Below are 27,058 nucleotides of genomic sequence, written 5' to 3' on the forward strand. Positions count from 1 at the left end.
TTAAACCTATCTAATGAACTACTTGTCAGTTCAATAAATTTTGATTTAGAGCAATCTTTAACGTGCATAAGACAGTTTTCTTTAAGCGACTTTTGAGAAACACCTCCACTACTGGAGGCGGCCATTTTGCTCTCCGGAACAATTGCTCTGTCAATATTAACAAACGTTGTGATTGGTTGATTCGCCAAATTTTCGCGTATGCCACAAGAATGTCGTTCGTACGCTATTTCTGATTGGTAGAAAATAGCCTCGTACAATAATGCAAAAGGTCCTGATTTCTGTTAGGTATTTACCGATTTTTAAGCATATATACCAGCATCGTAAGTGGGGACAACTGAATATCTATTCAGAATAATATTTTCATATTTATCATTCACAAATTATTCCCTCCATCTATGGGTTGCACGGAATGAAACGAAATCAAGTGATGTACCATGGCCTATTGTACAAAAGTTGTAGGTACATAGCCTAACAACAATATGAAACGTGAAAGGAACACAAGACATACGTGGGATTTCTTCTTTGACAATTGCAATATTCTAGGTCTGTTTCTTTCAGTAGGTTCACCATCTGGAATGTATTGCAATATCTTCACATTTAGTAAGCCAATACTGTTGCTTGGGGGGAATCACACCACCAATTTGAAAATGAGACTTGTTCAAGTCGTTTCCATTTGCCACGAGTGAAATTCCCCTCTCAGATAAATGATCAATCTTCCAATTCAAATAATAGCAATTTACAACAAAATGGCAAATTCGTTAGCTCTAAAAGTGAGGACTTAAACGATATGCTGCAAAATATGAATCCATCATTTGCACCTCGACAATTTTCTGGTAATGATGTGTTAATAGAATCCTGTACAGCAGCTTGAAAGTTTACGTGTTAGGGGTCGTATAGGTTTTATGGCAAAGATAACAAATAACTATAAGTTATTACACTGCAACTCACCAATCACAATTTAGACGGCCTCTTGACTATTTACAACATAGTTTTATTATATAATAATTATATATTTTATAAAAAGGGGTCCAAAACAAAATATATAATGAAAACGCAATCTGCAAATAATGAAAAAAAATGTGATGGTCGTGACTTTCCAGTAAAGCAAAGATAAAAGGTTAGTGCAAGTTCGAAGGAAAACCGCGTACTATCGACTAGCGAAATCTATCGTGATAGTATTGCGTCACTACAAATGTCATCAAGACAGCAAGATAATTAGACATCTTTAGCATTTTTTCAGGATATTGCTTTGCTACAAGCTTGAAAGAAGTCAATATTTTATCATTAATAAAACTTTTGAAATAACGAGATGAAAGTATTTTGTTATTTTAAAATTAATCAGAAAATTTCCAAATTAAACACTTGGATAGAAGAGGAGGGGGTGGGGGGAAGTGTTACATTCAGCTGAGAAGAATGCCACTGCTACGGGTGTACACCACTCCCCGCCTCCCTCCCTTACGACGTACTTTACAACAACAAAATGTTCATAGGCAAAACTGCATGGTGTATGGAGCTAATTTTAGACCTAATTGGTACTCTAATTATGCCTCGGAGTTCACCAGTTAACATCAATTTTAACAAGAATTCAGGGGACGGGGCTACTGAGATTGCCTTCAACAAGCCAATGACCGCACCTCCTCCGCTTTTAAATTCTTCTTTCCATGATAGTGTAGGCTCTACCTAAGTCAGTTGGGATCTGCCCCCCCCCCGAATGTGTACATAAAATGCTTTTGGCCCACATTGTAACCGTTGGTGAGGGGGGGGGGGCGGACTAACACATACCCTACCACATAGGGGAAATGTCAATGGTAGCTTCATCTACTTGATAGAGATTTTGTTGTATTATTTACTTCCTCGACCCCTTCGGGCCCTTCCTTACTACATATGATGTCCATTTTTAAACTGTTTGTTTCCACCGGGGATGTATAACGTACGCATTACGTACATTTACTTCTACTTGGCGCCAAAATGTCTGTTATAAATCTCAAACATCACCCGCGAAAAGCTACGAAACACCTGTAAATGAATATTGATGACTCGTGCTATTGAATGCCTGTTTACATCTAGTATATATAGCTGACACTGAATGGCTTACACCGTTTAGTGTATATTAGTGGAGTTGCAGAGTACGTATTCGTGGGAGTTGTGTGTTACCATTGACTTGTTGACTGGTTATTAAGATGGATTATTTAATGGAGAGGAACCGTTGTTAATAGCTAAAACAGTAATTATTGATCAGTGAGATAAGTTGACGGTATGGTATAGAGGCAAAGGCTAGGATGTGTACGAAGGCCAGGCCAAACTAAGGTAGGCTATAGGCTAGCTTAGTTATAAAGTTAGGCTTTATTAGAAATTTCAAACATCACCCGCGAAAAAGTAGAATTACTACTTTTAGCGAGAGGACATGCTTAGCAATCTAACTCATAAATAATACAAATCTCAGCCTAGTTGTTGACTGATTATCAGAAAAGTCCAAGTAAAAGCAAATCTTAACTATAAAGGAATTGAATAAAATACAATCGAGACACTGAGTTCTCTTGAGGAACCTTAAATTAAGCGAAGAATAAAACCAGCGATAACATTCTCGGTGAGCTGATGCCTATCCTTTACTTCTAAAACAATTACTTCGTTCTAGCTAAGAAAAAGTATCCATAGACAAACTGTAGAAACTTTGTTATCCCTTCCAAAATCTTAAATCACAGAAAATTGTTCAACTCGATTTTAATCGTACATAAAATAGCCTTACAGGCATTAATACAATTCAATCTACAACATTCCACAGTTATTATTGTAATCACCTAACTTAATAAATCTACCAGGTCGGAAATTGAGCCAATTGTGTGAGAAACCTGCAGCTTTTTACCGAGCAGGCTGACTGAAATAATATTACTTTTTAGTAATTGATTATTAGTTCAATGACCTAACTCCTGCCAATATACCTGACACTTTATGTGAAATATAGGTTTGTTAAATACTGTGCAGGGTCTAGAACTGTGAGCCTCTATAAAACAGGTTTCCGATTTAAGTTTAATAATAAAACTAAAATGCAATAAATAGTTATTAAAAAGAAATATTCCGTCCATGTCTTTCCAGCAGCACTTAGATCGTGGTGTTCTACTCACAACTGGTTTTGTCTTAATTTTGCCCACTTAATTATAAAAACCGTAAGTCATTTCCAAGCCGACAGACCTATGGCCACATGATATTTATTATATAAAAAGTTTTTTTTTTACTTGAAGTTGCGTCACTTCCTTTACGCTGCTGCAACGTTCGCCAGAGCCGTAGGTCTGACATTGGTTTTAAAAGGCGACATCCTCTCATTAAACTTGTAATTAACTGATTTATCCCTCGTGTTTGTAAATCGATATTTGTCCGCTAACTGTTTACACTCTCTGAACTCCATAGAAACATAAGGTATTATAATGAAGATCCAATCAACCTGATTAAACTTAAAAGTAATAATTAATTAGTATAATTAAACTCTCAAGGATATGAAGTGTTTCCAGATAACAATATTATTTGTAAAACAAATATAAAAAGCGGATGGTACTACTTAATTGGAAGAAACGATAAGTTTAGAAAGTTAAGATCATAAGCGTTACCCAATTTAGGAATATCTACAAGAAGAAAAAAAAAAGAAGAAAGAAAAATGTTACATTTAAACAAACAAAAAACACTAGAAGTTATGTCACACTTAAACCGTAACTTAGAATGATAACAAAACACAGGTAGACATCATCTTTTAAACAAATAGTATTAATTGGAAATAATTATAAGTCAAACAGAATAGTAGGATTTGGATAAAAGCTTAAATAATAGGTATAATAAAAAATGAGTTTAAGCCTCATCAACCTTCTCTCTGGAAACTTGAATTTGATCTATATCTGCTTCTCTAATTACATTTTAATTATAAGAAACAATTAATTAATTTATTTATTTAAATATAACTCTCACAAATCTCCTTCAATTTTATAAAAACCTTGTATTAGTTGAAGAAGACGTTCCCTTTAAATGATTCCTATTACACTAGTGACTGATATTTAAATTTAAATTACATTTTCCTTCTGAAAGTTCAAAGTTAAAACACAAATAAATTTGATCGACATTTTTCTTCAAAAGATAAAGTAATCTCAATTTTTTGATTACCCATATTTTTTTTATAAAATACTCAACCCGTCTTTGGGATTTGTTTCCTATTAATTACTGAATTAAAATACGTAGCCTCACATTCTTATTTTATAAAACCTTACTAGCTATAAAAGTTATTTATAATAATATAATTTTAAAACAATAAAACGAACCCTTTAATCCAACGTTACCACTTTATTTTCCTCTCATCTAATCAAATGATTTCTGTTAATAATTGTCTCCCCTTAAAATCAACTTTATTTCGTTTCATTAACTAAATTCCTTTCTACAAATAAACACAACCAAAATGTCCTATAGTTTATTGCTTTAATTTCCTTTTTTTTTTATTTTTAACATTATTATAATTGTTCTAATCCTTACCAAATCCAATCTATTTATCTCTATCTACTCTATTATCAGTAACTCTATTCTTTCATTCTAGATTCCTATCTCCTGTGTGGATCTATACTCCTGCTCTCCTAGAGTTGATGAGTCTGGGATGAACCTTATCCTTGAGTCTGGTCTCTCTCTCTCTATCCTGAGTTCTCTCCAGAAGCTGTGGATCCAGGACTTCGACAGGATACTAACTAATGAAGAGTTGGCGGCCATCTTGTCTTACTCCTCACAGTGTACAAGCTTGAAGGAGCTGCAGTAAGTATTCCGGTGTAGATGTTAGAATCATCGGAGGGTTTCTATAAAATATAGTAGAATTAAGGCCAAAGAAAGAAGGAAAAAGGAGATAGATATTTTGAGAAATATTTCCCGTATTGAACAGCGCCATTTCCGCTCAGGTTCAGCGGGTGATTTGGAGGATTTAACTAGGATCAGAAATGAATTACAGCATATCTACGATTATAAACTCAATGGTATTATTGTTCGGTCTAGGGCCCGCTGGGTGGAACAGGGAGAAAGGGCTACAAAGTACTTCCTCAATTTGGAGAACCGTCATAAAAACTGCAATGTTATTCATACTCTAAAGTCAGCGGAGGGAACAGAGGTTACTAATAATGAAAAAATTCTCTCTATTTTATCAGACTTTTACCAATCGCTTTACACCAGTGATAATTGTGATCCACATATATCTTTACACAATATTACTTGTAATAATCCGCTTTCACTGGCGGATGCCCAAACTTTAACTGGTAAACTTACTGCCAAGGATTGTTGGGAAGCCCTTAACTCATTCAAAAAAGGTAAAAGCCCTGGGAGTGATGGTCTTTCGGCCGAGTTTTATGTACGTTTTTGGCCACTTATCAGTGATTTGGTTGTTGATTCTTTAAATTATGCATATGTTATTACCAATATGTCAAATGAGCAATGTCGAGGAATTATAACTCTAATCCCTAAACCAGATAAAGATTTAAAACAGGTTAAAAACTATCGGCCGATTTCATTACTTAATGTTGATTATAAAATTGCTGCAAAGGCCTTGGCTACCACTCTAATTAATTCCAACCAAACTGGCTTTATCAAGCGGAGGTTTATAGGGGAGAATATTCGTTTTATCCTTGACTCTATTGACTACTGTAATGATTATAATGTTCCTGGCTTCCTCCTTCTTGTAGACTTTGAGAAAGCTTTTGATAGACTAGAGTGGAACTTTATTCTTGAATGTTTGATTTATTCTTTTCGACGAAAGTCTTGGCAGATGGGTAAGGACTTTATATTCAAATTCCACCGCATGCGTCTATAATAATGGGTATTCTTCCGCATTCTTTGATATTACCAGAGGTGTGCGACAGGGATGTCCTCTCAGTCCGTAAATTTTTATTTTATGTGCAGAGATTCTCTCAATTCATGTAAAAACTTCTCCCCGTATTCGCGGAATTCGCATTCTGGATCATGATATTAAAATGTTACAATATGCGGACGACACTGCGATTTTTCTTGATGGTACTCAACGAAGTTTGACCGCTGTGGTAGACATTTTTCACTCTTTGGAAATGGCTTCAGGGCTGAAAGTTAATGATGAAAAAACTAAAATTTTCCCTTTGGGCCATTTTACTGCAAGAAAGCCACAGTTACTTAACGATTTACAGTTTACTTGGACCTTGGGTCCTGTCACTGTCTTAGGAATAACATTCGATACTGATAGGGATCATTTGTTTCATTTAAATTATACTCCTAAGCTGTCTCGCCTGAAGAATAAATTAAATGTGTGGTCTATGAGAGATTTGACTCCTATTGGGAGAATTACTATTGTCAAAACCTTCGGTCTCTCCCAACTTGTTTTTCTTTTTCAAGTGTTGCCTGATCCACCACAGGATTTTATAAAGGAACTCGAGTCTTTCATATATCGGTTTATCTGGTCAGGCAGACCGGATAAGGTTAAGCGTAACACTTTAATCGGTTCAATTGAACACGGCGGTTTGAAAGCAACCCACATAGTTTCCTTCATTCGGGGTCTTAAATGTACATGGGTTGCAAGATATATAAATAACATCAAAGCGGATTGGAAGCTTTTCTTTGATTTTCACCTGAAGAAATACGGGAAAGAGTTGCTCTTCAGATGCAATCTCAGTTCAGTGACATTATTATTAATAATCATTTCATAAACGATGTCTGTCGAGCGTGGTCCTGCTATGCTTTCAAAACCCCTGTAATGAACTTTAAACAGCAAATTCTTTGGAATAATTCATATTTAAAGGTCGACAATCGTCCATTCTTTTATAATTCCATGTATAAAAAAAAAGGTGTGGTGAAGGTTGACGACTTGTTAGATGATAATAGCTGTTTTTTTCCCTTTTTGGCTTATAAAAACAAGTTCTCTTTAGACTTACTGCCATTTACTACGTATTATGGCATTATTTCCGCCATACCGAGACATTGGAAAGATAATATGGCCTTGGTGAATACAAAAGAGGAAATGATTAATACTGATCTTTCTTTGTTGCGTTCCCGCCATATCTACAATTATTTGATCAGTACCATAGCTGCTCCTCCAACTGCCATTAGAAAATGGAATGGTGAATTCTCATTTGATGATTCACAATGGCAAACTATATTTCGTGTTCCATTTTTGTCTTGTAGAGAGAGCAAGATTCGGTATTTCCAATTTCGTTTCTTACACCGTATTTTAGGATTATTTTGTTACCCTACCTACCGCCTTCAGCTATAACCGTGATTACACGATTTTTATCTTCGCAGTTTCCCTTTTCAATATATTTTTACCCTCCTACCACCCTTACCCTATCATCGCCCTCATTGTTCCGGTCACCGTGTGGTTACTGGTTTGTAATTATTATTATCTCCAGCTCCATTATCAATTACATGTGTCTTCTTTGTTTCTTCATGTCCATTGTTTCCTTCACATAGGCCAATTTAGAATAAACTGTAGTTTATAGACGGAAACGTAAACTTCGCTAATACTTTAATTTATTTCATTTTCTCGGACATGATTCATGAGTCAAATTGGTTACACAACCAATAAATTCAGTTTAATATATCGCTACTCTTCTCGCCTTCATCAGTTCCTCAGACCAACCTCATAAAAAGTTTCCCATTTCTATCCTTACACATTCACATTAATGTTATCAGTTGATATGATCCACAGACTGTGACGTGACGTGTTACTAAAAATAATGAAAGAAATATTTAAGTCGCCCAATCCCGCCTCACCCGACACGCCAAAGAAACAGGGCAAAAATATTTAGTAATACCATAAATAAATTACCATATAAATGAACATAATTCAGCATGTAATATTCTCAATGATATTCCAGGAGTAACTGTAACCACGGAAATTGTATCAATGAAAAGTAATATAATTTGGCAGTATAGCTAGGTCGGATTATTCAAAAAAATGAAATACGGATCTATTATTATTCACTTTCTAGCCTATCAATGCTTTATCCCAATCCCTGTATTCAGTATGCTCTTCAGTAACTTTAGTTTAACCCCCTCCACCGTTCAGACACCCTATACCTGCTCCCGCCACTGCCCCTCCCTTCGCCCTCCCCTTCACAGAGATGCATTTGTATGTTTCAGAGAGCCCATCAAATCCATTCCATGTTTCTACCCGATAACATCATCACCGTTTTAGTACACACAGTAAGCATATTCTACTTCTACAATAGTTTTCTGTACAAATAAATGCAGCGCTTACATTATGCAGACGGTTGATACAAACAATGTATGTCAAAAAGCAAGTCAATAGTACGAATGCCACACCGGAACTCCCGTAAATATCTCATTAGCATAACAATTGCTGACACGAACCAGTTTAACCTAATGAATAGAAATAGGTAAACGAACCACGTGCCCATTGTACCCCTCTAACATTGTCAGTGAACCAGTCAAAGTAACCATGGAAACATACATTGAGTAGGTCAGTAGGTGTACAGCAGTGACTACGAATCATCCATTGAGGGATATCATCTAAATAACATATCTTTATTAGGTCATACGCATTGTTATTGAATACGTTGCGTTCTTAATTGTTGATTATTATTTGAAAATTTGCTTTAAATGACCAGTCACGTGACCAGCCTCATTGGTGTGAGGGGAAAAGCCTCGTCTTTCGTCCTCGTCTTGAAAGTCAGGGAATTTTTTTAAAGGCTTACATTGATATGACTTTTCCCAGCACCATAAAGTGTTAACCCTTTCTTACAACATTTTTTTTTGGTTGGGGGGGGGTCAAATTATAGCATGCGTCACTTGGGAGGGGGTCTAAACAGGGAGACCCCCTTTATGAATAAAATAACCTTAGATTACAAACTGTCAATGCTGTAGCAGCGGCCAGGATGACACAAGAACGGTTTGCTCGATAAAATATAAATTATTTAAAGTTCATCAATTTTTCTATTATATGGCCTACATGTGTACATTGGGATGATGTGTCCGCTATGGCCCTTACTTTATTTAAAATATTAATGAAATATATTAAAGCCCACCTTTCAGCCACTCAATGCATAGATACAGAAAACAAACGATTGTAAAGAAAAAGCTTTTACATTAAAACAAACTTGCAACTGTTCGGTAAATACACGTTTATTATGCTAATTAGATACGAGGTACGTAACCTATATATTTTCTTTACATTAGCCAGAGTGGTGTTTTACATAGAGCTGTGCAATGTAGGTATAAGGTAGGATGATACTGAGCTAGACTTGAAAAATGTAATTGGATTTTATGCACTATATCTGTTACCGGTTAATCCAGATAATTTCATTTCATGCTCGCCAAGCTCAACTTGCTGTAGGGAATCTTACAGACAATACGTTTGTATATTCACAGTATCTTTCTCTTAGATTTTGAAGTGAACAACATATTAGCAAGGCTGTCAAATATTACTTTCACAAAATACATACTAGTTGTAATATTAACATGTGCCAGACTGAAAACAGCTTAGCTTGATCAGTCGCCGTATTGTAAGGGAAGGGGTGGCGATTTGTTTCAAATGTTGGGGGTGGGGGTGGGGGTGGGGGCATTTGCTTGGGTGAAGGCGCGTAGCAACTTTCATCCCTAATATTGTTCGTGCGGTTCGTGATATTTTGTGTGTGATTATTATCATAATGTCTGTACATCTCTTGTGTATAAGGGTAAATACATATATGTGTATGTATATGTATATAGTGTAAATATATATATATATATATATATATATATATATATATGTATATATATATATATATATATATATATATATGTATATATATATATATGTAAATATTAATATATATATATATATATATATATATATATATATATATATATATATATATATATATATATATATATATATATATATATATATATATATATATATATATATATATATATATATATATATATATATATATATATATATATATATATATATATATATGATAACAATCACTACGAATAATAATATGCTACTACAAAGATTCAACGTTTCACACCCTCCGTTTACCTCTACCACCAGCTCGGTTAATTTACATCGGCCCCATGCCAGATCTGTGTGTGGTCGAACTTAATAGTTTTTGCAAGAACATAATAACATTTTTAATGATATGACCAAAAATCGGAATGCTGAAAAAGAGGTAAGACGAGTGTTGTAAAAACCCCACCTGTCACATCACAATCTATGTATTTTGGGTCTATTTACTTGTAGGTTAAGTCACCAGTATAGAGACACTTAGTGTAGAATTCACTGCAAATGTTTGCGATGATACCGTCTATTTACCGTGTCAGGGGCGACGAAGCCGTGAAATAGGGATGGCTGGGGTAAGGGTGGGTGGGGGGTGATTGGGCACATGCTTTGCCACTCTCCTGATAACCCTGGAAAGTGGCCTCCGTGTTTTAATGGAAATAACCAGTTTCCAACTTAGTAATTAAAAGTGCCCGCTTGTTATTGTGTTTTTCTAACAAGTACATTCATGTCTAAAACATTGCTATACAAAAAATAATAATAATGATAAAACATGCAGATCAAAAAGTACCGGTATAAAGAAACTTTTGTTGAAAACGTTCAAATATTTTAATTTGTGAAGGGGAACGCACAGAGTATTCAATTTGAGAGGTTTAACATAATTTCAGAGTTTAGTGGTTTCTTGCGTAAAATCAAAGTCACATGCTCCAATGCCATTCAGTGTTTGTGCTTCCTTTCAACATTTCAAGATCTCGTTGGTGTGGTTCTTAATAAAGTATGATCAGGAAGTTGTAGCAACTCCTAGGTATGTAGGAAGTCTGATATTTGGGACACATGCAGTTCTTCTCTGAGAACATCCTTGAATAGGGAAGATTCTTTGTGTAATGGTTAAGGAAATTCTTATCAACTCCACAAAAATGTTATAAATTTGTACAATTTGATTTAGATAAATAACAAAAAACAATGCGTGCAATTTGATAACAATATTGAAGGGTGATAATAAATAAATACTTAAATAATAAGGAATCTTGGTACATTTGCCTTGTTCATGTAATTTCAACATTTTGTGTTTACTTTTTTACTGGAGGATCAGTTGTTTCGCTCATTCAAGAATGTTGCTATGTCCTCGACCCTCCTACCCCTCTCAATTACATTATTCTGTCGTCTCAGTACAAGTGTTTGCAGGTTTGTCATCCCGCCCTCCCCCCCCCCCCCCATAACATCGAAAATTGGAATTTGTAGCATCTAAAATAAAACTATTTTGAGTTTAAGAAAGAATAATTTAGCTGTAAGTTTCATTACTGATAGATTTATATTTTGCCAGTGAACTCTAACATTTCAAGTGATTAATGTCAACTTTATCTCTTTACTTATGTCCAATACGTAGGGTTTGTATTACGCTCTGGTACTTTCTTGCCGCACAAGCAAAGTGCCATCAGTAGGATGGGTGGCTTCAGTATATGTCGCATGACGTCATTCTCCCTACTTCAATTCTATGATTCATGCTAATGTAGTTTTCGTGGGATCGTTGAAACACAAGACTTGTGATTATAATTAATTCTGATCAAAATGATCGATCAGATGTGATTTATTTCCTTGTTTTGTTGTTAATTGATTTGGTAAACAATAAACCTGACTAGGAGGACATTTCTCTACGTCTTCTACATGTTATATGATTATAACTTATTATCTCTCCATAGGTTTGAATGCTTCGTTCTGCCAGCCACTATTCCGGTTGGATCCATTCCATCATCCTTGAAGTCAAGAAACGTGAAAGGTATTGTCACAATGACGTCATGATGGACACATTTCAAATTTCTACAATTTCTATTTTCTACATTTATTCAAAGGCTTTACCAACCAGTCAACTTTGTGAATTGCTTTTGACATGTAGAGTGTTGTTGATTCACATACAAGAGAGTAATGGATCAGTAACACATGAGTGCCATTTTAAATGAAGGAGACACCCAAAACAGAGAGTCTTGTGATAGTAAACAAAAATCAAATAATGGAAATGTAACAACATTAAATATTGCTAAGCTTGGTTGATTTAAGAGATAAGTCATATTCCCAACATTTCGCTCTTTCGAGATCACTGCCCTAAAAGATATTTTGAGAGTAGCAATCAAATCAACTGATGCTTTAAATCTCTTTCCGAAAAATAGTGGTATCATACACTTTGGGCAACTTAATTACACTGCGACAATTATTGTGTAAGATTTTGAAGTAATGTTGTGCCCATAGGCGTCTGAAAACCCCACCCCCACCCCCTCTCCCCAACCAACACACACACACATTTAAGCAAATCCACACCTCCGATTAACGCCACTCTTCCAATCTGAATTACAGAAAAACGCCACAAAGTGTAACTTAATTCTTTTGCAAGTTCGGCAAACGAAGTTTTTGTTTCTTTGAAAACTAAAATCTAGGGTAAATAATACAAAAATAATAGTATAAATAAAAGTGGGTAATGATATGACGGAAAGCAATTAAAATTGTGAATTTAAAACAATATTTTATTTATTTGTACACTTATAGAGGAGCACGGAGGTATACAGTGGTGGGTCACTCATTAACTGTTCCAGAAGGGGCACTTACTTCTTTTGTTTCCCATAGTTGTCATGGCAACCAAGCAGAAACTGAGTTAAATTATCAGTAGACATTAAATTATATTTTTTCCTTATCATATGGACATATTTTGTAAATCGTAAAGTTAAGAGTGAACGTGTTGGGAGACTAATATGATACTGAAAGAGTTCTTTGCTTACACTAATGCTGTACTTGGAAACAGGAAAATACATTTCACTATTATCTTTTGAGTATACCAACGGGGATGTGGGGTGTCACACCGCGCCCAGATAAACTAAAAATCGGTCTCAAATTAATGCCGGTCGACAAGTCGGTCGACAAATTGAAGATGTATATATATTATCAGGGTCGCACACTAACGAAAGTAAGAGTTATAATACAAAAACGAAGAAAATAATACAGAATCGGTCTGTCTGTAACAGCCTTACGTCTATATTTCCCCAGATTTGGATAATATTAGGTAAATAAAATGCAGCAGATTCCGGCCTCACCAGGGCCTTGCACTTTAATCCGCTGAAAATTGAGTTCTTCTCCTAAATAGATTTCGGTGTTCCACAATTACTTCAAGAGAACTGAACATATCTGCAAACGCTGCAGCTTAAGTCCAACGGATCCCCACCAGCCTGCTTGGAATACATTCTAGATAACTATAATTTATTTATAACATGTGATTTTCGAGGGGCTTCCCCTCGTGGAACCAATCAGTGCTTCAAATATTTTCCAGAGGAATTAAATTCCTCTATCTACTGTACACGCGGTTTTTGTGGTTGAACTCGCCATAAGAGAACAAGAAATATTAAAAATGCTGGTTGTTCACTAGGCGTTAGCTTCTCGACCCCGTTTCAAGGCTCTGAGAAACGTTCTGTACAATGTTGAGGTTAAAGGATTAGTTCAGGTGTCACAAATGTTTATCTTATATGAAAGAGGACAATAGAAGAAACAGAATAGTGAAGGAATTATTCAAATATCTTTTTCCGTTTAGGAGATCTTATATTCAAGTTTAAAGTTCTATCTGATTGTGTAGAAACTACTGAATTCAGACTAGCTGTTACGTCATATCCTCACATTCCCGAAAAGTCTTTGTTATTTTATTAAAATATTTTGTAAGATTTTATGACTTTGAACCAAAAGATACGTCAGGAGATATAATACGTGTCAAGGAAATTATTTGAGATTTAACATCTGAAGAAAGTTTGATTATATTTTTATAGATTTGTGAAAAAAAAATGTAATTATTTTTTAATGAAATATATTGACACAACATAAGGAAGTGAGGATGTGACATCACACCCTCACAGTTAGTCTTTCTTCACCAGTCATTTGCAAAGAAATTTTGAAATCTTCAAAGTGTGATTTCTCCTTAACAGAGAATGCTATAATGGTAGTTACTTCACTATTCTGTTTGTCTTTTAAAGGTTTTTCATACAAGATAGACATGTCAGACACCTGAACCAATCCTTTAAGCTTCTACCTGACATATAACTATAACTATTTCTAAACATTTGCGGCTTCCGGGGATTCGCATCGCATCCTTTGATCACGCTAAAATATCAAGGAAAAATATCTAATATACAATTTTTGGTCTGTAAATCTGCAAAGCGAAATGTGCATAAAAGGGTATTATTTACATTTTCAAGCCATTAATATACATACTGTTTATCGTTTCGATACAGTTTTACATCGGTATTACATACTTGATGAGGTAACGATGCATACGTTACTCCATATAACGCGTAGTATCTGTCGCAATTTGAACTTAACATTTTCTTTGAATTTCGCTGATATGCTAAAATGTCATAAAGAAAGATTCAATAATTTTTAGTAAGGCAGCTTACTGTGTTTCTTAGAGTAACCATTGATCTTACAAGTAGTAGTTAAGAGAGCAGTTCAGAGTAGATACAATTCAATTAGTCTTCTTCATCGGTCAACGAGTAAATATAACAAAATATCATGTTTTTAATTGAATGAATGCTTTCAACTGTATTGTCCACCATCTAGTCTACAAACGTAACTGTAGACATTATAGGTATCATGTATTCATTGTAGTCATTTAAGTGAGTTAAAACCAAACGAACGCATTACTAAGCAGAAACGGATACAGGCAGGGACGTCGCTAGAGGGGGGTGTGGGGGGGGGTGTCTCACCCCCCCCAATCTTGGTAAAAATGACGATAGTTGGACAATTTGAGTGCGACAGTCGGAATTTCCGACTGTCTGAATTTCCGACTGTCGCCAGCTTCAATTCGGAATTTCCGACTGTCGCACTCTAATTTTTCTGACTGTCGCACTCTTATTTTCATATGTTCTTGTAATTTGTGAGTGGCATAAAATTTTCGATCAAAATTGACCTTTAATCAGTCATATTTACCACGTTTTCCTCGTCACATTGAGAAATTGTATCTCACGATCCTTATACTCCACCATACAAAACTTCGTATGATTTTGAATACTCTAAAAAAAAAATACAACGTTCGCCAGCTTCAATTCGGATAATTTATGTATTAATTTTGCTATTGGGTGGGTCGACCCTGTTCGCTAGCTTAAAGTAAGTTCAGGATATACAGGGACGTAGCCAGGGAGAGCAGGGGAGCGACTGCTCCCCCCTTTCAGTGTCGAAAAATATGTTTAAAAACTGTTGTTATTACACTGCTAATACACGGCGATAACAATATTTGTTTTTACGCCACTGCACATCTGGCTGTCTTAAAAAATATGAAAGTTTATATTGTCCATCAGTTAAGTTCGTCAAATATATTTCTGGTATATTATGTAAAAGAACATGTAAAAGAATTCAAACAGGAAACAAAATCTGCTGATAATATGATATCATATGATAATGATGAAACTGGCAACAAATTGCACCAGATCGCATCTAAGGACCTTCAATTGTTCAAAAATATCTCAAAGGGGAGGGGGACACCCCCTCCCCTTAGACCCCTCCCCCATATCAATCGCAAAAGGTGCTCCCTCTTTCAAACTCCTGGCTACGTCGTTGGGGTATACATTGTCTCTACGGTATACAATTAAAACACCAATGCTAATCTACGGAAGCTTAAAAGTGCCATCAACATAAGCAAAAACTTTGCCCCATAAGGTACAAATGTATCGAAAAAAGTTCGGAACATAAGTGCAGTCGCGAGAGATGGGGTGTCTGACTGACACTGACCGTATCGTTGACGATTAGTGCGGGGGGGGGGGGGGTACAAGGCAGCAGTCGGAATTTTCTGGCTCCAATAACCCATCCAGTTGGAATTTCAGCCACTACACCCCCCCAATCATCAGGCCTTAGCTACGTCCCTGGATACAGGTGAGTGGTCGGGTGCAGGAGGGGATTTATATATATTTCAAAGCAGCGATTCTTGCCCATGTCCTATTTACTCGTTGGTTGTTATGGTCTCTCTTTTGAAGAATGGGGGTGGGGGACTTGATTGAGGGGCTGCCGTATAGGTGCGTCTTGCTGTAATGTTATATACGTTGTGTTTCGGGAATTTTCAATGTTCTTACTCATGAAATAAAATAATGCTGAAGAGAAAGTTTTCATTCTTTGCTTGGATCAAGATTACGGCCATGGATGCACCTATGCGTCAGGCCATGGTAGTCTATGATAAACAAGAAGTTATCGTGGTTATTCAAACTAGATACGTGTTTCTTGAGTTAAGTGGAAATGATCATCTGTCATATCGTCACCCGTATTGTTACTGAATCATAACCGTAAAACTAGGGACCTGCTTTTAATTATGTCAGGTGGGATATTATAGGCCTGTAAAAAGACGGCAAAACGGGAAGCTCATTGCCGGAAAATCTTGATAACTCGCGGGAAATCTCACACGCAGCAAAAAAGAAGAAAACAAGGTTAGAGAAAGAGCCAAAGAGGAAATAAAATTTAAAAAAGAGGATAAATAAAAAAATCAGAAACACTTACTAGTGTCTGGGTGTCTTTATTTCTCACTTGAAACATCCCAAAATAGCATTATAATTATTTAATACACTCAAAGGCATCGCCGCCGCAAGCACGCTGAATCTCTCAAGCCAATGTTGGAAACCTTGTTCAATTTCCCGCGAACACACTGCTGATTTCCGCCGGTGTTCGCGCAGTACCCAATTTTCCCAGGTACCTTGCCAAACAACTGTGAGCGCTTCCCTGTCTAACACCTGTTGGTGAACCTTTTTTTTTGGCACGTTTCCAAGGAACGTTTTATGTAGTACACGAGGCACAGCCCATACCATACACGCATATCACGATATCAAGGCCTCTATAGCTATGGCCATCTTTATTATGAAAGTAAACCTTGTAATAACTTATGTTTTAGGCCACTTGGAAAACGTCAACTTCGCAAAATACAATTAGTTGTGTTTTTGTAGTTACGTGAGATCCGTAACCGATAAGGTTTGGCTATTTGATATGCACTTAACTATGGTAGGATATTATTTTTTCCGTATTTTTGGAAATTCTAGAAAATACTTTCATTTTCCCCCGCTTAACACCAGATGTGGTATTACGGTTTATTCATAAATGGGTGTACTAAAGCCTTGTTTACATGACATTAGTTGCATTTAGCACGATATGCCAGTTTCGCGTGAATTTTTCGAAAGTGTTTTGCTCGATCTTTGGTAAAATTTGAATGGTGTACCAACTTACTTTTCGTACACAATTGGTCATTTCTCTACTGATTTCCAGAGTTTGTATCTCCATGCAGTCAAGTGTATACGTTGTGTATTGAGTATAAATTTATCGCGAATGCAAGAAAACATGCGGGGATTTCAAGCAGACAAATGTTTTCTTTGCGGGATTACTGAGTCAGTTGAGGGCATAGGCGGAGAAACAGGGGGGTTGGGGGGGGGGGGTTTAACCCCCCACTTTTAGCCAGTAATGTTCTGTTGTAGCCTATGTTATGTGCTCCAAATGACATAATAAATCAAATTATTGAATTTGAAATTGTTAAAGTCATTTCAACCTTTACCTGGTAGGCTACATCAACAATTAACGAACGAAAACCGAGTTAGAATTGACCCACACATTATTTCTAGCCCCTTCCCCCCACCTTGCGCATTGGAACTCGTAGCTCATAGCGCTAACTTCACCCCACAACAGACATACACAAAATAACGTTTTGTTGCTGTTGAATAGCTTTGGAATTGTATACACTTGCCAACTTCAACGAGGTGAAGGAAGGAACAGAAAAAGAAGAAAGAGAGAAAAGGAGAAAAGGATGGAGTGAAAATACGGCAAGAAAACGGGAAGAGAAAGAGGAACAGTGACACAATTATTCGAATTTGTAAAGCAAACAGCATATATCACATCATATCAGTGAGCATGAAAATGGCGTTCCACAATAAACAGCCTCCAAACCATGGGCGCAGATCCTGGTGAAGACAGCGGGACGCGTCTCCACCAACTTTTTCAGTAGTGGGGACATGATATACCGTGTCCCCACCAATTTGTCTTGACCATAGCTGCATTTCAAGTTCCCCTGTATTGAAGTTTGGCGCAGTTTGATCCAGCATTGTACAAATGACATGCAGCAGTTCTCATTTTATTGTATTTTATCCACAGTTGTTAAATATAGGACGGAAATCGCATTTGCGGCAGTCTATATTTGTTTTCTGGGAGAGGACCCCAGACCCATCGTATATACAAAAGTCTACTTGGATTATTTGTCCCCTGATTTTCTTTCTGCAGACGCCCATGTATTTCTCCAAACTAAATTTCTAAGCCATGAGATCTAAAACTTAAGGAGGTTTAGGAGCATCATTAGGTCTGGGAAGTGTTATTTCCGGCGATCTGGGAGGTATATTTGCCAAAAAAAATCGTACGCTACGCGCGAACCCATGGTCGCGCTCCTCTTAGTATCAGAGAGCATACACGCGTCCCCACCATTATCCAAGACTGATCTGCGCCAATGCTCAAAAATGTCGATGTGTGCATGTTCGGTTTGGGAAATATCTGGTATATTTTTGTTTCCTTCAACGAAATTTTTTAATTGCCGTCTGAATTTTCGAAATTCCATAACCAACATTCTTCATCATACTCGTGCAATTTTGACCCGTCTGTTAGGGTTTGAAGGAGTTTTTTCTATATCGGTTGTCCATAGATGATATTTTGTGCAATATTATGGGTATGTTTTGAAGTGAATTTATTCACGAGAATTGTGAATTTTTAAATTCTGAACAGTGGAGCTGACGGATACTGTGGGCCGCGATGGAGAATCACCTACAAAAGCAATGATCCACAGGATATGTGATGAAGTCGAACATGATGTGTGACTGGTGACAATCTTCAAAAAGGTTATAGATGAGAAAAAAAAGTATTTGGAAATACTTGGTTTTCAGGCAAAAGTGTACATATGGTTAGTCAGTTTCAAGCCCGAGAAGTGCCATTTCCGGTGATCTGGGGTACCAAAACCAGAATTTGCTTGTACGCTGCGCGCCAACCAATGGTGAAGCTCTACTTAGATAGTAATAGGCGCCCCAGGGTTAGAAAATCCTGCATACGCCCCTGGTTAAATGCAGCTTTTCAAGGCCTGGGCAGTGCCATTTACTGCAATCTGGGAGGCAATATTTGCCAACAGATTCTTGTGCACTTCGCGCCAACTTATGGTGGCGCTCCACTTAGATAATGAGCCAGCAGTTATAACTTTTTATTTCATCAATGGCCTGCAACCCCCCCCCCCCCCCACTTCTGACAAGATATCTCCGCCACTGGTTGAGGGAATACCGCACCTTAGAGAGAACACTGAACTGAATTCAAATTCATACGACAGAAAACGTTTACTTATTAACATACAATATAAATTTTTAAAAATGTGGAATGGAAATATTGTTCAAAACATTTCCGGCGAGGCTAATGTTTTACAGCAACCTTCCCGCGCTGTGCCGTGGGTGTCAGTGTGACATTGATATTGCCCTTGTGAGTGGTTTGGGGACACATCATTACTCGTTATATTGTGACTAAAATTGCGAGCACGCAGAACTTTTCGTAGGTAGTGTGATGCACTGCTTGTCAACATGTGGTTGTCATTTTAGGAAGTTTCGATATTACTTGCATGTGAATGAGTGTGAAGTGAGGAGTGGTTTTCTCGTGCGCTTTGATAGGGGTAGTCGGGTAGGCCCACACGTCAACAAAATGGCTTCACATGATCAGCCTAGATCTAAACAAACAACAAAATGTGGCTATTGCAATGTCACCAGGAGACGAGACCGGTAAAAGAAACACACGGAGGAAAAACACTCTGGATGCACGATGAAGGATAAACATGCAGTTCAAAGTCGGAATTTAATGGATATGCCAGGCCTTAGAAGCAAACATGATGACGAAGAAGGAGGGAAACGGAAATCTGAAGATACCTATGAAGAGTGAAGAAAACGGGCCAAACAACAGAGTGATGAGATTGAGGATTGTGAAATCATGGGAATGGAAACAGACATACCTATTGATGATAGCGATGGAACTCAGAATCAGAGCACCAGCTTGACTGTGAGCGATGATCCAAGAACTAGTATTGGTAGGCCTGCATGTAGTGCAAGCAATCAGGTGTCAAATATATCAGCCAAGTTGGACCAAGTCCTTGAAAAGCTTTCAAAACTTGAAGTTGGCAGCCTGAAATCTAACGATAAGCGTCGAGAACCCACTGCAGATTATACTGAAGAAATAGAGGCGCTACAAGTTCTACTGCAAGCAAGCAAGAGTATTCGTCGGTTATGTGATTTGGCCGGGTTGACATCCGACGAAGACAACAATACTTTATATTGTGATGTTTGCTGCTCAGCGAGTAGTGTCAAAGCGCGCTGGATCGGGTAATTTCTAGTATAACTTTTCCAATGGAGTAGATTTTACAAATCATCCTCAACCAACCGAATTCAGCAACTTGAAGCGATCTCTTGCTAGACATGCATGCTCAAAGGCACACGTTCATAATTTACAGATACAACATGACGAAAACGAAAAGTTGCAATTAACCTCGCAAACAAGAGCAAGCTGTGGGTGTCACCCTAGGCAAACAGTCACATCGGTTGTTAAAATATTGTCGCCCCTTCGCTGACTATGAGGTTAACTTGAAACTTCTCTCAGATGCGAAAGTGAAAATCGGCAACGTAAATCACTCGCGTCAATTTCCCTCCCAAATGAGACCTTGTTTCGCCGATGCCATTGATAACCAGATAAAAAATTACATATCTGCGCCATTAAATGCAACCAAGGCTCGACCTCCATTTGGACTAGTTGCAGATAAACTGACAGCCAGGCGACGGACAGGCCAAATGTATGCGGGAATATTATTCACGCCTGGTATGGAGGCTCTCTTAAGTCCAGTTTTACTTGGCGTGACGTCGGTGAAAAAACGTCATGGACAGGGGATTACAGATGATATCGCTGCTGTATTTCTGTTCAGAGTATTCAATCGACAACGACCAGCTGGCGGGTTTCGGCTTTGATGGCCAGTATTTCCATCTAGGTGTTCATACCAAATTAAAAGAAAAACTAAATTTGGATGAGAACGTCGGCTTTACATGGGACCCGGCTCACCTTCTTGAACTCGCAGATAAGGACACCAGAAAAGAATGTGAATGGATAGACGAAACCTGTAACAGCATTTCATCCATTTTGTCAAAATTCTCCTTCGGTAAAACTTTTGAACAGGCCATAGACAAGGCCAGAGAACTTCAGCTCGACTTCAAGGCACCACTATGGTTTAGCGAGACCAGATTCGCTGCATATGCCCACGGTGTATTCAAAAACTTCATTGAGAACTATCAGGTAGTTCGTCAGGTTCTTGAAAAAGTGGCAGAGGGTGACGATCAGCGGGAACCGGATGCATGTGATCTTCTCCGTAGGGTAAGGGACATAGTCGTTGTGGTCAACTTGCTATCATGTTGCGACTTTTACAGCATCATAGGTAAACTCAATAAAACATTGCAACTAGTCAACGTCCTAATCTGGTCGAAATTAAATGCAGTTGAAGAGTTTCTTCAAGCCTTGCAGGACTTCATCCACAAAGGAAAAGATGCACTTCTCACGTACCGAATGTATGAAGCAGATCTGCAAAAATGCATTTTCAAAACTCATCCAGTCCTTCTCTCTGATGTAGGAATAAATATGCCATTACGACAAACTAGGTCCCGTGGTGCAGATGATGAGCATGAAGAACCTGATTTAGAAACCAAATTAAATCATCTCCTGCAAAACAGCGCATCTTTATCAGATCACATGACCACAAACATGAATACCCGCTTCACTCCCGAGTTCATTGCCGAAATTAAGGAGAAAGAGAAGGCAGCCTCCCTATGGCCTATTCTGTTACGGGCGCGAAAAGTGACAAACGAGTCTGACATGTTGTCTTCTTCTGATGTACGAACTCTGACATGTATGCATCCTGCGGGGCACACGGGAGGAGATTCACAATTTGTGTTTAAACTTGTACCGCAATCGCAAAACCTTAGATGATGTTAGCACAACACCTTATGATAAAGTTGAACTTGTTGCAAAAATATTTTGCAGCAGCCCCCCAGAAAGCATCGTAGAGAGCATGGGGAGTATCATTGAGAAAATATGTAGTGTTCGTGGTGGGTCGAAAACTTCGACCAATAAACGTGATGTGAAAGACATTTCCGATGAGTTAAAAATTCACTGGAAGGGACCTTATATCAGTAATTGTCACAAGATTGTGATTCAAGCATTGCAAATTCACTTCAAGGGTGGATGTTGGTACTTCATGACATTTGATGTGCGTTCAAAGCTACACAAAGTGTCAAAGGTCGTGGACAGAATAAATGCAACAAAACCAAAACTCTTATATATGGTTTAGTATGGACCAACGGAATTACAAGTTGCTACTGAGAAACAGGAAACAAGTTAAGAATATTGAAACTTTTACACAATCAGTTTTGTTTTTATTACGTTTATTTAGTCTTGATCAGAAATAGTTTTGAAGAAGTGTAAAGTCTGCTCAGTTTGATTGATCCAACACAATATAATAATAAAGGCTTACTGGGCGTCCTTTTTTAAATGATTTTTATTTCATTTGTTCTATTTTTATCGTGAACCATATTCCCTTTATCCCTCTGGTCCAAGCCATGCGGCACACTGTGCATAAAAACTCATGGGATCCACAGCGCACTCGAATGCTAAAATACACGTGCTCGCTCCAGCTCCACTAATGTGTAGAGATCAGTGGCTCACTTGCATCGCATGTAACTTTACGATGCTTGTTTACATTACACAATGATAATTGATGTGGTACAATGTGACAGCCGGGGTATAGATTTATAATAAATTATTATCAGATATATAAGATTAAAAGATTATTATCAGATATATAAGATTATAAGATATAAGATATTATCAGATATATGATATCGTAATAACACGATGTTAGATTATACATAACTTCCTCTTCCATATAAGGTACTAGTAGAGAGATTGATGTATATAGTCTTAATACAGTTAAAAACAAACATACCTAAGGAAGTGACTAAAAACAAGAAATATTAACCTTAGTTTACACAACTGACATACTCTCATGACATTGGAAATGTGATCACGTGATTATGACGATGATTTGTCTAGGATTGTAGCTCCATAAGTCCAAATACTATTTTTCTATTATCAACATTTGAATTATTGACTTTCATGATCTGTAATGACGTCACTGATGTTGAGGTTTCTCTGATCAGTTCATCGTCTCATGGATGATTATTCTTGATCTGAAAATCGAATACTCGACTATCATGATTTGTCTTCTTAATTTAGTTCAAGATTTACTCCTATTTGAGTTGATTCACATGTGTTATGTAGGATAAGTGTACAACTGATCAGTTATGCTAATGTGATGACAACAATTCTAACCTGATTGGTTATGTAACTAAGAGGATATTGGTTGTAAACTAATGAGGTAATAAACCGAGATTAAAATGATAGTAAACTGATCGGTATTCTTACTGAGATATAATGATTGTACTGATCAGATATATTACTGAGATGATAATGATAGTAAACTGATAAGATAAAACTTAAGGGAATCAACCAGATTGATTTCTCAGCTGATATGAGGGTATCATCGAGGGCCAACATAAATCCGGTGAATATAATGTTTAATATTTCATTCCAGCCCCCCCCCCCACCCTCCAAAAATAAAGGATTTAAATTGCACTTGCATTTTCATCAATTTCGTTCATTGTATTCATCAGTATGGAACTATGGAGCTGTTGATGATTGTCGCCTGAATCTACAGACCGGCAGGTAAGAGATTGTGCACCGTTAAGCAGCTATTGCTCATAACGCATTCTGGTCTGCTTATTTGAGCTAAGCTGCCCTCTGTATTACTTTACCAGTAAATATAAAACAACATAAGTCTAATTCAGTGAACTTGAACCCACTTAAAGACAATTGGTCATAAAAAAAATATATGCATTGCTTAATTATCGTAATAGCATACTTGCTCTGGTTAGATTCGTTATTTTTAATTATTATATCAAAGAATAAGAAAAACTTCCTTAGAGATTCTCTTGGGGGAGGGGGGGGGGTGCGGAGGGAGGTGCTAGCTCCCCACACTGAAGTAACGATAAATATATTTAAAGATTAATGTTCATTTGTCCAATGAGAGGTTTATTTCTCCAGGATGTATATATCGTACAATTCAACGTAAACGTCATCAACCTTTGTGACGAAGTATGCTGCAAATAAAATAAGGGGGGGGGGCATTAAACAACAAGAAATGAAGGTTCCCTTACACGCTTGTACTCCAGCACTTTCGTTCTATTTCCTAATTATTGTTGTACTTCTTTCTCTGTATGTAACCCTCCCACCACCCCCCCCTGCCCCCATGTGTCCTCCTTATATAATTAATTGCCTTGTAATCAATGAACATTCTAAATTTTAAAATAGAGAATATTCAGACAGATGAAAACATATAATGCGAAAGAAATCTATTACCTCTCTTCCACACCGTCTCAGTAAGAAAATTTTTTTGGGTGAACATGTCGATGCATACTTTACACTTCTACAATATTTACGTCTGACGTCACTGCACGCAGCAATACAACAGTTAGTAAATGTTATTCGGTTCTAACAGTTTTAGTTGTATCGGGAATTGAGGGATCCCTATTGATTATATGTTAATATATATATATATATATATATATATATATATATATATATATATATATATATACATATATATACATATATATATATATATATATATATATATATGTATATATGTATATATATATATATATCTATATATATATATATATATATATAAATATATATATATATATATATATATATATATATATATATATATATATATATATATATATATATATATATATATATATATATATATATATATATATATATATATATATATATACATATATGACTGACATAAATGTGTGGTCCCAGTTGGATTATATACAAACGGGCGGATCTGGTTGAAGCTTGAAACAAAGAAACTAGTTTGTTTTTGAGGTACATTTCATCAATTTGCTGTACTTTAACATACTAGCAAAATGAAAGGAGAGGTGCCAATTAAAAGTTTAACTAAAAGATAATATTTAACTTTCAAGAAACGTCTTTGTGTACCATATTCTGTATGTACAGTACTATGAATAAGCAGAATCATTATGATACAAAAAATGGCAACGGTGAATCTGAGCTAATAATGGTTTAAAATATTTGCATTATTTCTTTCGTCTGTTGAATAACTACTGTGTTTAAAATCGGTTTTTGGTGGAGCCTGGGCCAGATAGGGGGAGAGGTGTGGTGTTCAAAGTAACTGGTAATGTGGTTGATTTTTAAACAATTACCACCCGGTCAATTAACTGTATCTTCATAATTATATTTAAACGCTGACGATACTATAATGCAACATCCTGGCCTTGTATCCTCACATGGTTCCTATTGTTATTATTACTCTTTCCATCAGAACTATTCAATATGTATGTATCTTACAGTATAAGTGTATCTTATATTAAAAAAAACACCCTTATTCCTGATTCCGAGCCGAGTCCTAGGCTACTTGGTCAAAGTATGGCACTCTCGAGTCCGAACAGAGTTCTAAAGAGTATATGAGCAACCCAAACAAAGTCCGAGACCAGTCAGTACATAGAGATAATGCAATACTGAGCTCACATAGTTTCTGAGAAATATACAGAGCGTATTGGTTACTATAACAAACTCCTAATTTCCAAATTAACAAACCGTCAACCCTTCCTGGTCTAAATTTGCCTAAGATGGAACACAGAATGAGACAAAGAGAGTAGCCTTATATGAAAAAACATATGTTTACCACTTAGCAATGCGTTTTCCTGTTGATACATGTATAATGTTATGGGTATAATAGTTTTGTAATGTATACTGCATATGTATGTTTTATTTAAGAAATAATTGCAATGTGTACTGTCTTTACACTGCAATGACTAAAGGATTATTGAAGGGTTAATATAATTCCAAGACATTTCATGAAATTTGTCAACAATAACAGATCTACACAGATCTCTAATATATTTAAACTATCGTTATCTTTCCTTGTTACTGCTCTTCGAGATTTTATCTTTCAACTGCATCTCCGTAACTTTCATGGATATCATTAAAGGATGGCTCACGGTATATTCGATAGCAACATATCATATAAGATGGAGTGGGGTGGGAGGGGGAGAGTAACCAAAATACTGATTCATGGGATATTCAAGATTAAACATTGTTAGTACATGACATCGATTCAACCACGGGGATAATATAAATAGTTCTATCGTTGAATACTGCCCTCTTTTCCTTCTCGTTATCCTCTCGCCCATGGTATCCATCTGATCATATCAGTAAGAAGTTAATCATTATGACGTCATTCAGTGTTTAATGGTTTTACTCAGTGTTTGGTAACGGGTTTAAAGCTAATGTTATCTTCTCTATAAATCTGATGTGTTTATTTATGTTATTAAGTCCGTGCATCTTACAGTGACGAGTCTGTCTCCTATATTGACTTAAGTGTGCTCAATACAGATGTGCGTTAACCTGCCAGGAAGTCTACTGCGATATTTGGGAACATATATCATTCTAACTTATACATTTTTTGCTTCGCCTTGTCATATTTACCTAAATACAATTTTAAAATCTCATGATAATAAACTTTCTCTTCCTTTCAGGCTTGCGACGGGTGGGGAAATCTACCAGGAGAGGAGGTAAAAGAGACTTAGACTTAGTTTCTGTTATTTGGTAACGGTAATTTAGTAACAGGCAGGAGGTGTCAAGTACTGAGTACAAAAGAAATAAGACCAATGAGTATTATAATTTGATTCTCATCAGGCAGGAAAGATTTATAACTAATGTGTATCGAAAAGGGAATTTACATTTATATCACGTACTGCTGATAGCACTGTTCTCAATGTCAAGTTTAGATACTGCCTAAATAATCTTCCTTCCGCACACAAAGAAATGCTAAATAAAGAAACGGATAGACTTTCAATTACTACAAGATTTAGGTAGATTGTTTAAAAA

The 27,058-nt window shown here is 36.6% G+C and overlaps 2 protein-coding genes across 2 annotated transcripts in view; both read left to right on the forward strand.

Moving 5' to 3' along the window:
* The window catches only part of LOC139954924 (uncharacterized), a 200,048-nt gene that overhangs the window by 30,432 nt on the left and 142,558 nt on the right, over positions 1–27,058 (forward strand). The gene's annotated exons all lie outside the window — the stretch shown is intronic.
* LOC139984543 (uncharacterized) overlaps positions 1–27,058 on the forward strand; it is a 57,967-nt gene that overhangs the window by 29,534 nt on the left and 1,375 nt on the right. The window contains exons 3-6 of the mRNA XM_071998475.1: positions 4,571–4,779; positions 11,680–11,756; positions 23,749–23,800; positions 26,707–26,742. Of these exons, the coding sequence (XP_071854576.1) occupies positions 4,571–4,779; positions 11,680–11,756; positions 23,749–23,800; positions 26,707–26,742 (374 nt within the window). The remainder of the gene's footprint in view (positions 1–4,570; positions 4,780–11,679; positions 11,757–23,748; positions 23,801–26,706; positions 26,743–27,058) is intronic.

This window comes from Apostichopus japonicus, chromosome 17, assembly GCF_037975245.1.
Source record: "Apostichopus japonicus isolate 1M-3 chromosome 17, ASM3797524v1, whole genome shotgun sequence".
NCBI classification, from domain to species: domain Eukaryota; kingdom Metazoa; phylum Echinodermata; class Holothuroidea; order Aspidochirotida; family Stichopodidae; genus Apostichopus; species Apostichopus japonicus.